Below are 14,762 nucleotides of genomic sequence, written 5' to 3' on the forward strand. Positions count from 1 at the left end.
TTAAGAAAACCTAAATACTTGCTTAAAGTGTTGAATAGTTTGCATTGAAATAATATGGGACATCACTCCCTTGATAAGGCACCATACCTTCCAAGAATCATGAATTCACGTAATTCCTAAACCTATTTTTAAATTATTAATTTTTTTCCTCTCTCTTGCATAAATTCCCAGCAAATGTATTAATTCAAGCCAGAGAAATCATTGGATCTCTTCAGATGATCGGGGACATTGTTCAGTGTCCAGTGGGGTCAGGAGATTCTGTTATCTCACTTCAACAAAGAGGTTTAAATTTTGAAAGACCATGGCACTCCAGCCTTTCCAAATTAGTTATATAAATCCTATTAATAAATTGCTATGGAGTTCTGGAATCTTCTTCATCCAAAGCTGTCCCTTTTCTAGCAGTACCAAGATACAGGATATTCAACAACACGTCTCCTAATAGCACAGAAAAATTCTATCACAAAAAAACTTCCAATCATTGAACTATAAACAGTAAATTCAAGGCTACTATTTTAACAAGGGATAACAAGTGTTGACACTTCACCATAGTGAAAATAAACTATATTAGTGCCTTCCAGAACTGAAGCAATAAGCTTTCTGAACAAGGTTCCAGAAAATTGAGTCTTCAACTTAAGAAAACACATCCTGTCTTCTAGTAATGCAATTCAACCTCATCCCAGGCAGTGTCAAGTCATCCTGGTCCAGAAAAGGCATTTTTCTGGGTAAGGTTGCTCAAGATAAACACCCTGTACAACCAATAGATCAGTATCACCCTTCTCCAGCCTTATTACCCAAGGACCAGACTTAAGATCCAGGGCTCAGTTCATGTAAACAGCAGCTCAACCCAGGCACATCATCCCAGCCATATTTATCAACATTCAATCATATGCAGCATATTGTGGCTGTGACAGTGCCAGGCAAGAAGTTTAAAAGGGCAAGGAAAAAAGAAAACAGATTATGTGGCAGAAAGAGAGGACTCTCAGGATGCGCACGGAAATTCCTGTACATTTAGCCTGCAACATCCTGCAAGAGAAATCCCAGTGCCAAGGGAAGAGCCCCACACCAGCCCTGCTGTGTTGAGTGTCCTTCGCCCCCCCCAGCAAGTGCAGAATTTGCACAGCCACGGTGGCCAGACAGACACCTGCCAAAGTGTCTCAGCTGTGTGAGCTGAAGTGACTGCTCAGTCTGCTCCACCAAAAGCCAACCAGGCAGCCCACAGCTGAAAAGCATGAGTAATCCAGCACTGGAGACAGGATGGGTTTATTGCCTCTGAGGACCTAATAAATGACTTCACCTTGAAAATCATATTGTAAAGCACTGTAAGACAAATGTGTTACCATTCTGGCAGCTTTGTCTGGACAGGAAACAATACACTGAACAAAAAGTATACTTAAATATTAAAGACAATACATCTTAAAAAAACCTGTAATATGACTTATGGGATGCAGAGTGGCAGGTACCAGATTAAATAAAAAATGTCCAGACCAAAGTAAGTATCTCCACCCAAAGCAACACAAATAACACAGAGAAGTACTGCAGGTTTCCCAACCAGCACACAAAGGAATGCCAGTACTCAGTGCTATGTTTGATCTCAGCCAGAAGCCAAAACCAGAAGATAAAAGTTCATCCTCTTCTCTGTATACAGTTTCACTCGAGACACATACATAATACTAGAGAGCCCATCTTGAGTGGCCTAACTCACTAGGTATTACCTAAAAACATTCTGTGCGTATTCCTCCTTAACTTACTTGCCTTGTGGCTCTCACTCCATGCCTGCTCCTTGTCTTTCTTGGGCATCCCAAGGTTCTAAGGACAGCTTTCACTCCAGGAAAGCAAACTGCCCCGGAGCACTATAAAGTCTGCCCAGTTCTGGACTTCCACTAACTTTGTTCTATCTGGAGTATAATAGTGGAGTCAAGACCTAATAAAAGGTGTTTATTCACATTCATAAAGTTTTGTTCTATAAGTGACAGAGCTGATCAAGCAGAACAGAACTTGGTCAGCAGAGCATGCTGCAAATCCCACCTTTTTGGCAAGTCACTGTCTCCTTCTAAAGGAAATGCAACACCTGAAGCTCCAGAGTCATGCAGAGATCGAGAAAGTTCCAGAATACTTTTACTAGAAATACAAAACGGGTTTATCTGTGAGATGTGAGATACAGGTGTTTCGGCCACGAGTGCTACAGAAAAGGTTAACATGCACATCCACAGGCACTACACTAGGAAGAATTCATTAAACTAAATTAAATCCTAGAATAGGTCCCAGGAAGATATCCTAGCAGAGACCCCAGGGTCTCTACCTTTTCCAACAACTAGGTATCAACACAGCTGGCCAAACTGATGGAAGAACATTCATGAAAAACTTAATGTACAAAGACACTACAAAACCCTCTTAGGTATTGAGGACACTGATGTGAATGAACACTGCATTGCTTCCTACACAAAATGCAGCTTTCCATCTCAGTTGTTTGTTTTTTTTTTTCCTCATTTTGAGGCTTAACTTCTGCAATTCCCATACTTAAGTTACAAATATGCAGAATACCTTAGTTGTCTCTAATGTTTTTTTTAATGTAACAAAATGTAGTAGGCTCCCTAATGAGGCAAATGTTTCTTTGTTTACATCACTAAAATCAGAAAAGACGATGTTATTTCATCTCTATTGACTCTTCTGTTTACTTTAAAAACAAAACCACATCTCCCACCTCTGACACTTAGGCCAGTATTTTATTGGTTATGTGCTTGGAAATCCAAACTCTTTTTAGCAACATATTCAGAAGTCAGATCCAAAAATAAAACTAACAACTAATAGTTTAATCAAAGCATTTAACAATCAGGCCTTATAACCAACAAGCCAAAATCAAAGTCAAATTGATCAATACGACCTTGTCATACAGAAAGGGCAGCTCTGAGAGCTATTGCTGAGCTGACATAGCTGCACAGAAGAGCATTATGATATGCACTTCATTATGACATACCTGGGTGGAATTAAACACTATTTTCATCAAAATTCCATAAAAAGATGAGTTAACACCATCAGCACCAAACTACGAACCTTCAGTGACAACGTTAAAAGAACATTTCTGTATGAGTCAAAGCAAGAGAGCAGCCAGTCTGTCCAGCCAGATTTAAGCAGCTTTCATCACACCAGGTCTGTATCAAGACATATTAATGCGTCAGATGATGGCTGGTTAGATTCTGAACTGAATGTGACTAATAAAAACTGCACAAAGCGAAGAGAGGGGATTCAGCTCACATGAAACTACAAAATACAGCCCATCCAAAGAGGCTCCCTGGTTTTGCTTCCTCCAATGAAGAGAGAAGCAAACTCAAAGAAAGGTCTGAACAGTAAGAAACATGGGCACGTTACAGCTAAAGACACCACGATAAACACAGATGGAGAAGATGTCCTGGGACAGTGGGAAGGGGCTGATCTCTGCCTCACACCCTGCCTGCTAGAGAAGCACAGTTCATTAGTACACTTGAGTGTCAGGCTTAAGGCAGCAGTTTCAGTTCCATGTGCAAAAAGCAGGCAGCAGAAGGACAGATGGAGACTGTTTTCAACAAATTCTAGCCCCAATATCTAAAAACCTTTGGTTTTGACAACAACAAAAACTAGGAACGTTCTTCAGAGAGGGTGCTTTGGGAATCTTGTGAAATTCTTCCAGTAAAGCACCCTGCAGAGATGTATTTCTGTTTTATGGCACATACTTTTAATCTTTTGATTTAGCTTTAAGGTAGCTCTTTATGTTCCATCTGCAAAAACATTAAAAAAAAAGATACAGATAACTAGTTGGAAAACTAACATTCGGGTTCTTGTAAGGCTCTTAAGTATGATGAAGAGGTTCTTTCTGTTCTGTACCATCTGTAACTGCTTACAGCTGCATCTGCTTTAGAAGGCATCAAGTTAGCAGGAAAAAAAAAAAAAGTCCACCAGCTCTCCACTATCTAGCTTTAAAGTTTCCTTTTTCAAGAGGGGAAGAAAAAAAAAAAAGCATTCTTTAAACTATTTTCAACATAAAGCTTAATTAGATTCCACTCTTCATCTTTAAAACCCTGCAGAGATCATAATATTCCCCACGAGAGCTTTCAGCTCTTTGTGATAACTTCTCAGAGCAGCTATTCAGGTGAAGGTACAGGATCAGCCACCTCAAGAAAAGAGCTCACACAGCAGATCATGTTTCCTCCAGTGAACAGACCATCAATTCGAACTTCCAAAAAGGACCAGAATGACCTTGTGCCACCAAACCTAGAAAGCAAGCCCCAGACAAACCTCACCTCCCCACTCTGCAATATAGGCTACAGAAATCCATATGATCCAGCTCTGTTTGCTCTCTTTGCCTCCTGCTATTTCACCAACCTCACCTTTAGCTAACAGCCACCTGGAGAACGGACTTCCCATTGACTAAATAAGTCAAAGTCATGCTACACCTTTTTTATCTTGCCAAATGGGTCTGACACAGATCATAGTCTTTGGTATAACAACCTACCATTCAGCTTTGGTGTCATCCATCCAACTATCTGTAGTAACAGCTGGTTGATTCTGACTATAATTACTCAGAATTTGTTGTTGAATTTCTAATCACTGAAGAAGTTCCTAAATCATTTTAAATCGAGTTTTAAATTGGGGCCAACTATCCAACAGAAGGGCAGGCAGACTGCTCAGTGCCACAGACACCAGAACCAACCAGCAGCAGAGACAGCCATAGCTCAGCTGCTGCCTTCACCTCCAACCTGCCCCTGGCACCTCTGCAGAGCTCAAGCATTTTGTAATGCTCACTCTTGCCCAAGCTAGGCTATCTCAAGTGGAGTAAACTGGACTTATTAATACAAGTCAGTTCTGAAATTAAAATAAACCCTGAGGCTATACGGTTGCTATTAGTGTGACCTTTGTGGAGAAACCCCCTGCAAAACTATCTGTGCATCACTGCTGTACAGACAGGCGCACCAAGTTTACATGCTGAGACCACCTGTATGGTGCTTTTGCTATCCTAGCAAGAAGTTGCTATTTGTGGTACAACTGTCATAAGAAAAAGGCATAAGCAAAAAGTTCCCCAACTTTTATGATTCTGTGGAACACTATCAACTCTCAACATTTCTATTGGTCTCTGTAAACTTCTGCCAAACTTTTAAAGCTATTCAAAATTATGTATCATTGCCAATTTATTAGAAGTTATCTTCTGGCCAGTTACCAGAGGAACCAAAGGACTTTTTAAAGATACCACTGTCCAAAACCAGCAGAGTCCATCGGAATTAAGAAGTAAATTTGGGCTTTCAAGACAGAAAGCGGCACTGACCAGGTAGAACTGATTTATAACACAAAGGACCAGAGGGGGCTCAGCTTTAAAAGCCAGTATTTCATAATGGACAGCACATTTGTGTTCATTGTTTTTTTTTCCTTTCAGCAGCTGGACTGAAGAATAATCTAGATTCAAACCTACTCCTGTAGGTAGGTTTGCCAACTGGTTCCTAAAGCTAGAGACTGTGTGTGTGAACAGAGGGTGGAACCTCGTGGGTTCCTTCCGCTTCCCCCACACCTCTTCTGTTGTGGAGACGCCTGCAGGAACGTGTCTAAGTTGTAAAAATGGAACAGAATAATTTCACAGTCTTGAGTTGCATGGGAAAATACTTTGTTGGGTCAAAAGCCTATGAACTAGCTACAGGAAGTAAAGGAAAAACATCCAAACCTGACAGACACAGAAGAAAAGACCATTTTCTAAAGGAAGGAGAGAAGAAATGAGAGTCAAACACAATAATTTTCTCTTCAGATGCCTCTGGTTAGGGAAAACGCTACCATATACAAACAGCAAGTTTTTACTGTATCTCTCCAACTTCAGTAATTAATAAGGGAGGCATGTCAGGCATAAGACTGTGCAACACAGAAAATCTTTCTTTGTGTGTTCTCCTCTACTTCAGGACATCAGCTGTGATGATCTTAAAGAACCTCTGTTCTGACATCCTGAAAGTCATTCTGTCTTTAAACCCTGTTCCCACACAAGCTGAGCATAAGCACAGTCTCATTAAATATATTTATTATTTTGAATACTTGTTGTCATAGGATATTAAAAATGTTTTCATTGATTAGTTATCAGTTGCAGAATATCTTTCCAAAAAGACAGCAGAACATTCTTACTTTCTAACACCCCTGTCTATGCCATGCCACTTAATGTGACATGCAGATATGGAGGTTACCCAAGGACATTTGGGACCTGGGGCTTAGATCCGGCCCTAAAAAGAAATACTCAACAGAATCTAATAATGAAAATGACACCCCAACAGGTATACAATTAATCAGTTCCAGGATAATCTCATCCTGGTGGTTCTGGTGGAGACAAAAACATTTAATTTATCATTAGAGCTGAGTTTCTGTAGGGAGGCAGAAGAGCAGAACCCTGGTCTGGTAGATCAGAGTACTTCAAGCACAGACACCCCTTGTGAAAGATGCAGGAGAAAATATCATCAGTGTCAGCATCCTTGGAAGAAATAAAGAGGAAAAAAGGGGATCAGAAAGTGTTGCAATGACACGTATGCTCCATTTATCTTATTAAATCATCACCTTTCAAAGTCAGTTTGATTGCCTGGATCCAGTTCAGCTAGCACACTAGCCTGTGTTTCACTCAACTCACGTAACTGGCTGAATCACTTCAAATTTTTATCTTAATCATTTACACCAAAGAAGTGTAGCACCAAAAAGTAAATGTGCACAATGATTATTTTTTATGCCAATTCCAGCCTTGTTTCTTCCTGGAAACTTTACTCAGATGTCACCGGAATTAAATGAGACTGTCTAGATGGCCTGTGTCATTTATTTGCTTTTAGAGTATATTATAATCTTGGAGTATATTAGTATATTATAATCTTAGACATAAAATGTCAGAGGGCAATAAAGATTACAACAAAGGTGGCATTTATGCCAGAGATGTTGATACATCATAACACCCAAATAATTAAATAAAAAGAAAATACCAGAACAGAACCTGTTTTGCTCTTCTTCCAAATTTTAGGAAATCAAAATAACTGCATTTTAAAAAGCATGATATGTTTCAAAGTACTTATTCTAGGAAGGTTTCGTAAGTACACACTATTGGCACTGCGTTTCAGTGATAAACAATTATTGACAGAGATTTCAGCATGTGAATCCAATAGGCAAAACTATGGTATTCAGCAAAATACATCTGAGAAAAACTTACTATCGCCAAATAATTGGGTCTGTCTGATGGTCCACACACAAGTCCTCAAATTCCAACAGCATGAGGTTGCTAAACCCATACCAAAATCCCATAGTGTACAAAATAAGCCATCACATCCTTCAATAAAGGAAAGAGATGCTCTCAGGTTCCTTGAGCCTGACACAAAACACAAGAAAAGGCAGATCCACACACCTGACAGCTGGCTCACCTAAGACACAGGAAATCATATGCAGGTCTACCTCCAGTTTTGGGAATTTAGACTTTCATCTCCAGACAACCAGCCTGAACTCCCCCCACAGACTACAGCCCCTTCAGTCTTCAGAATGACATTTTTATCCCAGCAGGAAGTGGAGCCCAGGTCTCTGCCCATCCCAAGTGAGTATTTTGACCATTCAGGCAGAAAAGCAGGACTGCTTCCTGGCCCAGCAAATATTTACAGTACTCTATATGAAGTGAAACAGATTTAAATGGACACACAAAACTCAGCCTCCAAATAACACAGTTTGGTGATGAGAGCACTCCCCTGGAAGTTGGGAGAGATGCAAGGTCAGAAACCCTGGGGGATGGAACTGATCTCTTATATCCTGGTGGAGTTCTCTAATCACTGGGTTAAAAGGAAGGAACCACTGACTTCTGCTGCCACAACATCCTGAAAAGGCTAACAGAACTGATAGAAATCTTAATTAAAATAGGTACTGCACACTAGCTCCAAGAAAACACTGATTTATGTTCTTCACTTTAAAATTTTTCTTACAGAATTATTAATATATCAGTAAGTGCAGCCTTTGCATTGAAGCAGGAATTTTTTTCCCCTTTGCTAATCAGAGTCATTATATATATATATATATATACACATTCAAGTAACTATAAACTTCAACTAATCCTGTGCTCTTTGCCTTATTTGTCTTTCAGTCCAGTCTGTAGACAGAGTTCCTGCCTACATGACACACTGCCTGAGATAGCAAAGGCCAGAGGGAGGATAACAAACAAGTGAAGTGAGACTGGTACTGAAATACAAACAAATTAACTATAAACCTGATATTGTCAAATTTACTGAGGTTTAGGTCACTTTTCTGATGCCAGATACTCACACACATTCATCTTTGTCCTTAGGAGGCTTCTAACACTCAAAAAAACGGAATATGGCTGGTAATTTCAGTTCCTGAAAAATGTAAGATTAAAGGCCAAACTCCAGGTTTGCAAGCCAAGCTTTCAGAAAATATTTTAGACAGTACTCACAACAGAATTTTATCTACATGGTTTGCAATCTGTCACCTAAAAAGTACAATTCTTCTAAAATTTAGGTGAATTATTTGTTTTTCTCTGCTGTAACTGCCTCCCATCCTCAAAACACCTTAATTAGTCAGTTAAGGTCTCTCAACCTAAACTGAGCAAAGCCATTTAAAAAATCTTGAATGCAAAATATTATTTTACTAGTACTTGACAAGTTCTATCAACAAGCTGTAGCTTCTCTTACTCCCTGCCCTCCCACATACACATCTAATCCAGCCAACTAAGATTTAAAAGCACTTCCCCAAATCTTCTGGATGAGACTGTATTTGAATTCATGGAATTAAATGCTTAAATGCAATGAAAGGAAATCCTCAGACCTCTGAATCTAGAAAGACTTTTAACACCAACCAATCTGAATTCTCTCAGGAGCAAAGATAACATAGCATGGTACATTGACACATATTCCAGAGCCCAGTAGCTTTATTGATTACTCTGACACATCATTAGACTTCACTTCCACACCCTTTGCATAACATAGAGGTTTCTAAATATACCATCATTTCACTCATCAAACGTTTGATGTCTAATACAAGACTCACTCTGCTGATTAAAACATTTAACAGGGAGTTCAGCTGGTTTTAAGATTAGTGACTCAATACAGAGTCTTCTTTTTTTTTGTTCTTAGCTTACCCTCCCAGTCTGTGTCCTAATCACCACCCTAACAACACACACGTGCATTGCAATCTATATTATTCTTATACAATGCTCTGGGAAAGGAAAAAATTAAAATACATTTGGTTTTGGTGTAGAAATCTCCTTCTCTCTTCACATATGAAGGAAGCTGTGAAAATCTTTTTGTGCATTCAAAGGGCAAAAAAAGAACAAAGCAACCTCTATTGCAGACTGGACAGCAGTAAAAAGGGAGGGGGTGTTACATCAGGCCTTGAAAAACACTAAACACCTACTAGCTGAAGATAAACAAGATATGCATGCTGCTGTGCTCTCTCAATAGGATCCAGGGCAAAAAATCTCAGCACAAGGTGCTAGAAATTAAGGAAAGACCAAGGACTTCATGAAGCCATGATGTAGGTCCTGGTGCTTCCATATGCATCTGCTGTAATACTTCAAACAGCTTGGTGCCTAAAGATAGAATCCTTGGCATTTACTAACCTCTTACTCATGTATACGTTGGTGATGGGCAAACAGCTCTTCCCATATTTATTCCCTCCTCTGTTGTAGCAGGAACTTGTGTCCCTATCCAGTCCCCTTTCCTTGCTGGAGCACAGATAAGAAGCAATGGGAAAACAGGCATCCCCCAACCTCTTTCCTCTCCCAATCCAGTCCACTCTCAGAAAAGTAATTTCAGCTCTCATTTAATCTAGAAAATCCTGAGCAACCTTGTGATGCAGCAGTCGTGCTCCTGTGTGGCTCACAGACTGGAGCAGCAGAATACACAGTGCTCATCCCTTCCTTCTGTTGCTGCGGGTACTTGACAGAAAGTTTCTCTGCTCACTACTGACAAGCATTTTATTCAAACACTCTTTTTTTAAAAAAGTGCATATGCTTTGAAAGAGCATCTCCATCTGGCGCTTATCCCATATTTCACATTAAAATTAGTTTTTACAGGATTACAGTCTTCAGTTTCACCAGCAAAATTCCCAGTACATCCTCAGTATCTTGATAAAAGAAAGTAACTGCTATCAATTTCATTTAGTAATTAAAAGAAAAATATAAACTCACTCTTAAATCTCAGACTTGTATTTACAAAACAATAAATAAAGCAAATTGATAATTTATTTTAATCTCTTTAAAATACCATCATAACCGGGATGTCAATTACTGAAAAAAGCCCTATTTTGTTTAAACATTTGACAACACTAATGTCCAGTAATCCCAGCTTCTAGGTACATTTTTACAAGGTATTTCTAACTCATCCAAGACAATTTTTAAAAAATCAAACCCAAATTTTGATTATATCTTATGAAGTTACAGTGATTCTCTAATGAGAGTCATGCACAAAAAGAGGCACAGTCAAGCCTTACACTCCCAAACAAAAGGGAAGCACTGCTGGGGTCTGGAACCAACCCTTATCTATACAAAAATAGGTAGGTGAAAGGCTCTCTCATAATGTCAAATTACATGATGTCAAATAAGGTACCTGCACAGCAGCTAGACACTGTAGCAAGGAACACAGAAAGCACTTGTTCTGAGAAAGCAGCCTTTGCAACAGAGGAGAAGGACCAGGTCCAGCAAACAGGCAGGATGTGACCTGCCAGCTTCCAAACCCTGCTGCTGCACTAATTGCTGGACACAATTCTGTACAACTCTTCTGTACAGAAGTACCCATTTCCTCAGTGGACAACGTGTGCATTTTTCCTAAAAGCACTAAAGCTCTAGCCAATTTTATGCTGGGCTGCATTACCATAGCTAAAAATAAATAATTGCAAGATCGTTGCTAGAAATATAAGTAATTGAACATGCATCCACAGAGAAGGGCACATAAATTATTGGACTCCTTAGTCTGAAACTGGATTTCTGCCCTTCCCATAGCTCCCAGACAATGCTGATCACGGGTCAAAATGCAAAGTGACAGAAACCTTGAAAATCTGAGGGTTTTACATCAGTGAATACAACACAAAATCAGACACGCAAAAATACAGAGACCTAAGCTTTATATCCTTGTTCTGTTACAGCCTCAAGACTGTAAGAAAGAACCACTGTTCTTGTGATCCACCCAGCAAGCAGTGAAGAACAACTTAAATCCCAACTTCACTCCCCTAAAACACCCAACCTAAAGAAGAGTTAATGCTCCAGCCTCTCTTAAGAACCTTCCCCTTAGAATACTCTGGCAAAGACATTAAAAAATACAAGAGAGTTAAAGATCAAAATAATGTACAACTGATATTTTGTTTTATTTTTGTAAAGAAAGCTGGCACATCCCAGAATAGTTTATGAATGTATTATTTAATTCTGCAATTAAAACACACCAAGACAAGCGCTCACTAGACACACCTAATTGAACTACATAAAGCTGCCTAAATCTTTACCAACACACAGCTAAGTTGTCTTTTTGCTGTTGCTTTAAAGCAGAGAAGACCACTGCCTGAACCGAGCTCCTGGAACACAGTAAGAACATCTAAAAAGCAGAAGATGAACAACATATTGGTTTTTTATGGAGAAGTGAGAGAAGATGGGAAAAGGGGCTGTCATAGCCTCAACATGTGGCAGAACAGAAAGCTCCAAGTTCCAAGTTTTGAAAAACTAACAGGGAAGATTTCCAGAAACATTCAGAATAGGAATATTTCTTGCATATTCAATTCCTTCTCCACATTCAGCACACACCAAGATAAAAGCTGAGGTTTAATGCCTTTTTTAATAAGGATATCATAACTTAAAAAAAACCAATAATCTAGAGAAACAACTCCGGATGGTATCACTGGAATGGATTTAAAATGCAGTCTCACAATTAAATTGCTGCAGTGGCCAGGTCAATAGAACTGATGCAGGTAAACTATGTGAGATATTTTGGTTGTGATTCGTGACAATACAAAAAAAAAAAAACAACCCAGAATCACATTAAGGAACCAAACTTGATCCACTGCCAGCTAGGCCCGAGACAGTGTCAGGACACAGAAAAAAATGCCCTCGACTTTCATTTGCTGCACTTCATGTCTTCCCACAGGAACTGGTCTCTTCCTCCTCATTCTATTTCCTGTACACACACCCAGCCTATTGTCACTAGGTGAAAACACACACACATGCCGCCGATCCCCCGACACGACTCTCCCTGGAGGCAGGATCACCTGCCGCCTCACAGCCCCAGAGCACGCACCGGCCCCGCCGCGGGCCCGGCGGATGGCGGGGCAGCAGCTCCAGCCCCGCAGAAACCCAGCTCACCTGAGGAGCCCTCGGGACGGAGGAGGATGACAGCCGCTCCCCAGGATCCTCTCCCGCTCCCCGCCCGCCAGCCGAGGGGATCCTCACACACCAGCCACCCCTCACTCACACCGCCTCCCCGCTCCCTCCCCCTTAATCCCTCCCGCTCGGCCGCGCTCAAACCCCCGGCCCCAGCCCCTCGGCCCCTGCTCGGCCCCAGCCCCCGCAGCAGCCCCGCCGCGCCCCCTCCCCGCTGCGGATCCGGCCCCCGGCCCGGCGGCAGGCAGCCAGGCCGGACCCCCCCGCGGCCCACCCGGCCCCGGCCCGCTCCCCGCGGCCCGCAGCGCCTCAGCCCCGCCGCTCACCAGGAGTAGGTCTGCTCCGCCATGGCTGCGGCTGGGCGGCCGGCCGGCTGGGCTGTGCGGGGCGGCCGGGCCCCGGGCTCCTCCTCCGCCTCCTCCTCCGCCTCCTCCTCCGCCTGGCAGGCTCCGGGGCTCAGTGGCGGCCCCGCTGCGGCTCGCGGCCCAACATGGCGGCGGCTGTGAGGAGGGAGGGGAGCGCAGGGGGGGTCCCCGCCCGGGCGGGGAGCGGATGGCGGAGAGGGCGATGGTGGTGGCGGAGGCTCAGCAGCCGCGAGGCAGGGCCGCGCTGGGGCGCCCGCGGCGGCCGGGCCTCATGGCGGGCGGGGCGGGGCGGAGGCGCCGGGCGGGCACCGGGCCGGGCCAGGCGGCGCCGCGTCCCCGCGCTCGCGGACGGCGGGAGGCGGAGCCGGGCGGCGCGCGGGATCACGTGCCCACAACACCCTCACGTGCCGCCCTGCCGGCCGCGCGCAGGCGCTGCGGGGGAGGGAGGCGGCGGCGGCGGCGGCGCTGGTTGTCGGGCCCGGCCGCGCCTCGCGCCGCAGCCCCGCGGGCGGGCGGGTGGGTTCGGAGCCGCTTTCCCCCCCGCCGGGAGCGGCCGCTGGAGGAGCGAGCGGGGCGGCCGGGGCTTCCCCGCCGGTAACAGCCGAGCTGCGGGCGGGTGGTTAGAGCTGCTCCGGGCTGCAGGCGGGGAGGCGCGGCTCCCGAACCGGCCGGTCCTTTGCGGCGAGCGGCAGAAGCCGCGTCCCTCGGGCCGCGCTCCGGGCAGCGCCGGGTGGGCAGGGCAGGGCAGGGGCTGCGCTTCTGGGTGAGGAGCTCGGCCCGGGGGACCCCAGCGGGAGCCGGGCTGGGCGCAGCGCTGCCCGCCGGGGCTGCTCCGGCCGGCGGGGCCGGGAAAGCGGCCGCTGGCTCCTGCCATCCCGCAGGAATGTGGGACTGTCCGAGCACGGCCCCGCTGGGCTGCTGCTGTGGTGGGTTTTCCTGACGAAGTAGGGTTAGTTGGTAAATGCAAAGGTCAAGCAGGATAATTCGTAAATTCCAGTGTTTACATTCACAGCGCGTTTCTGGAGATTGCTGTGTCTTTGAGTGGGTTATTTTTTAAATACAGCCAGTAAAATAAATGCGATCAAATGCTCGAGATATTTTTTAAGGAAGGAAAATAACTTTCAAGATACTTTGACCAAATACTAATATTCTTCCTGCTATTACCAACTCAAACGGTGCAAGCCCCAGGCAGAGGGGCTGGTGGCTGTCGATCCTGCCTTGTCTCTCCTCTCTGGGCTCTTTGGTGCTGCTGCCAAATCCTCAGTCCTTGATTATAGCTCTGCCAAAGCAGAACTGGTGCCGTGGGTTTGTTCACTTGAGTAACCCTGACCTCCTGTTACTTCACTTGTAGCAATTTGTGCGAGTGGGGCTTTGTGGTCTTCAGAGCTATTGTTCCAGCCCAGCTGTGCTGCCTAGTTCATTGTTCCTTTTGGTGTGGGAGGGAGAAGAGCCAGTTTTAATGTACAGTTGGAGATGATGTAACTGCATTAAATATAAACAGAAGAACAATGCCCGGGTCTGGTAAAAATAGGTATTTGTTTTTAAAAAAAAAAAAAAACACCATGGAGAAATTCTATGCCTTAATGTAATTTTGCTACAGTTTTCAAAAAATTAATGGGACATTCTCATTGCATCTACAGAGATGCCAGATGCCTCTATAATGGCATTTGGAGCCCTCTCTAGTTTATTTCTATTAGTGGATTGAATAAATTACTCCCTTTTTGTCCATCTTGTTTATTTTCATAAATGGAAAAGAACTTGGGCTGGTGTGTAGTCACGACACAGAATTCTGAGTGAGGAATGGTTCATTTCTTCTCAGGTCTGTGACCAGTTGGCTGTGTAGCCTCGGGTGGCTCACTTCATCTCTGATAGCTTGGTTCCTTCATCCATAAAGAGGAAACTGCAGCATGTTCCTGAAGTCTTGGGGCACTGCAGAGGGAACGCCTGGGATTCTGGTGCTTCAGTTAAATGCTGCTTTTAGTATGATGGTGCTGGAATTTTAAGGTTCTACCCCCATGTGCATCTGTCTTTATGCATTGAAAACCAGTGATTAGGGTGGTTGT

At 43.7% G+C, this 14,762-nt stretch overlaps 1 protein-coding gene across 5 annotated transcripts in view; it reads right to left on the reverse strand.

The window, feature by feature from the left end:
• The window catches only part of SPPL3 (signal peptide peptidase like 3), a 70,756-nt gene that overhangs the window by 44,814 nt on the left and 11,180 nt on the right, over nucleotides 1-14,762 (reverse strand). Inside the window, exon 1 of one of the 5 annotated variants that reach the window (XM_051633836.1) lies at nucleotides 12,661-13,014. The exons of the other annotated variants lie outside the window; for them this stretch is intronic. Within the exon in view, the coding sequence (XP_051489796.1) occupies nucleotides 12,661-12,683 (23 nt within the window). The 5' untranslated portion in view covers nucleotides 12,684-13,014. Of the gene's footprint in view, nucleotides 1-12,660; nucleotides 13,015-14,762 lie in introns of those variants that run through there. 5 annotated transcript variants of the gene reach the window in all.

Source organism: Apus apus, chromosome 16 (assembly GCF_020740795.1).
Source record: "Apus apus isolate bApuApu2 chromosome 16, bApuApu2.pri.cur, whole genome shotgun sequence".
In the NCBI taxonomy this organism is placed as follows: Eukaryota; Metazoa; Chordata; class Aves; order Apodiformes; family Apodidae; genus Apus; species Apus apus.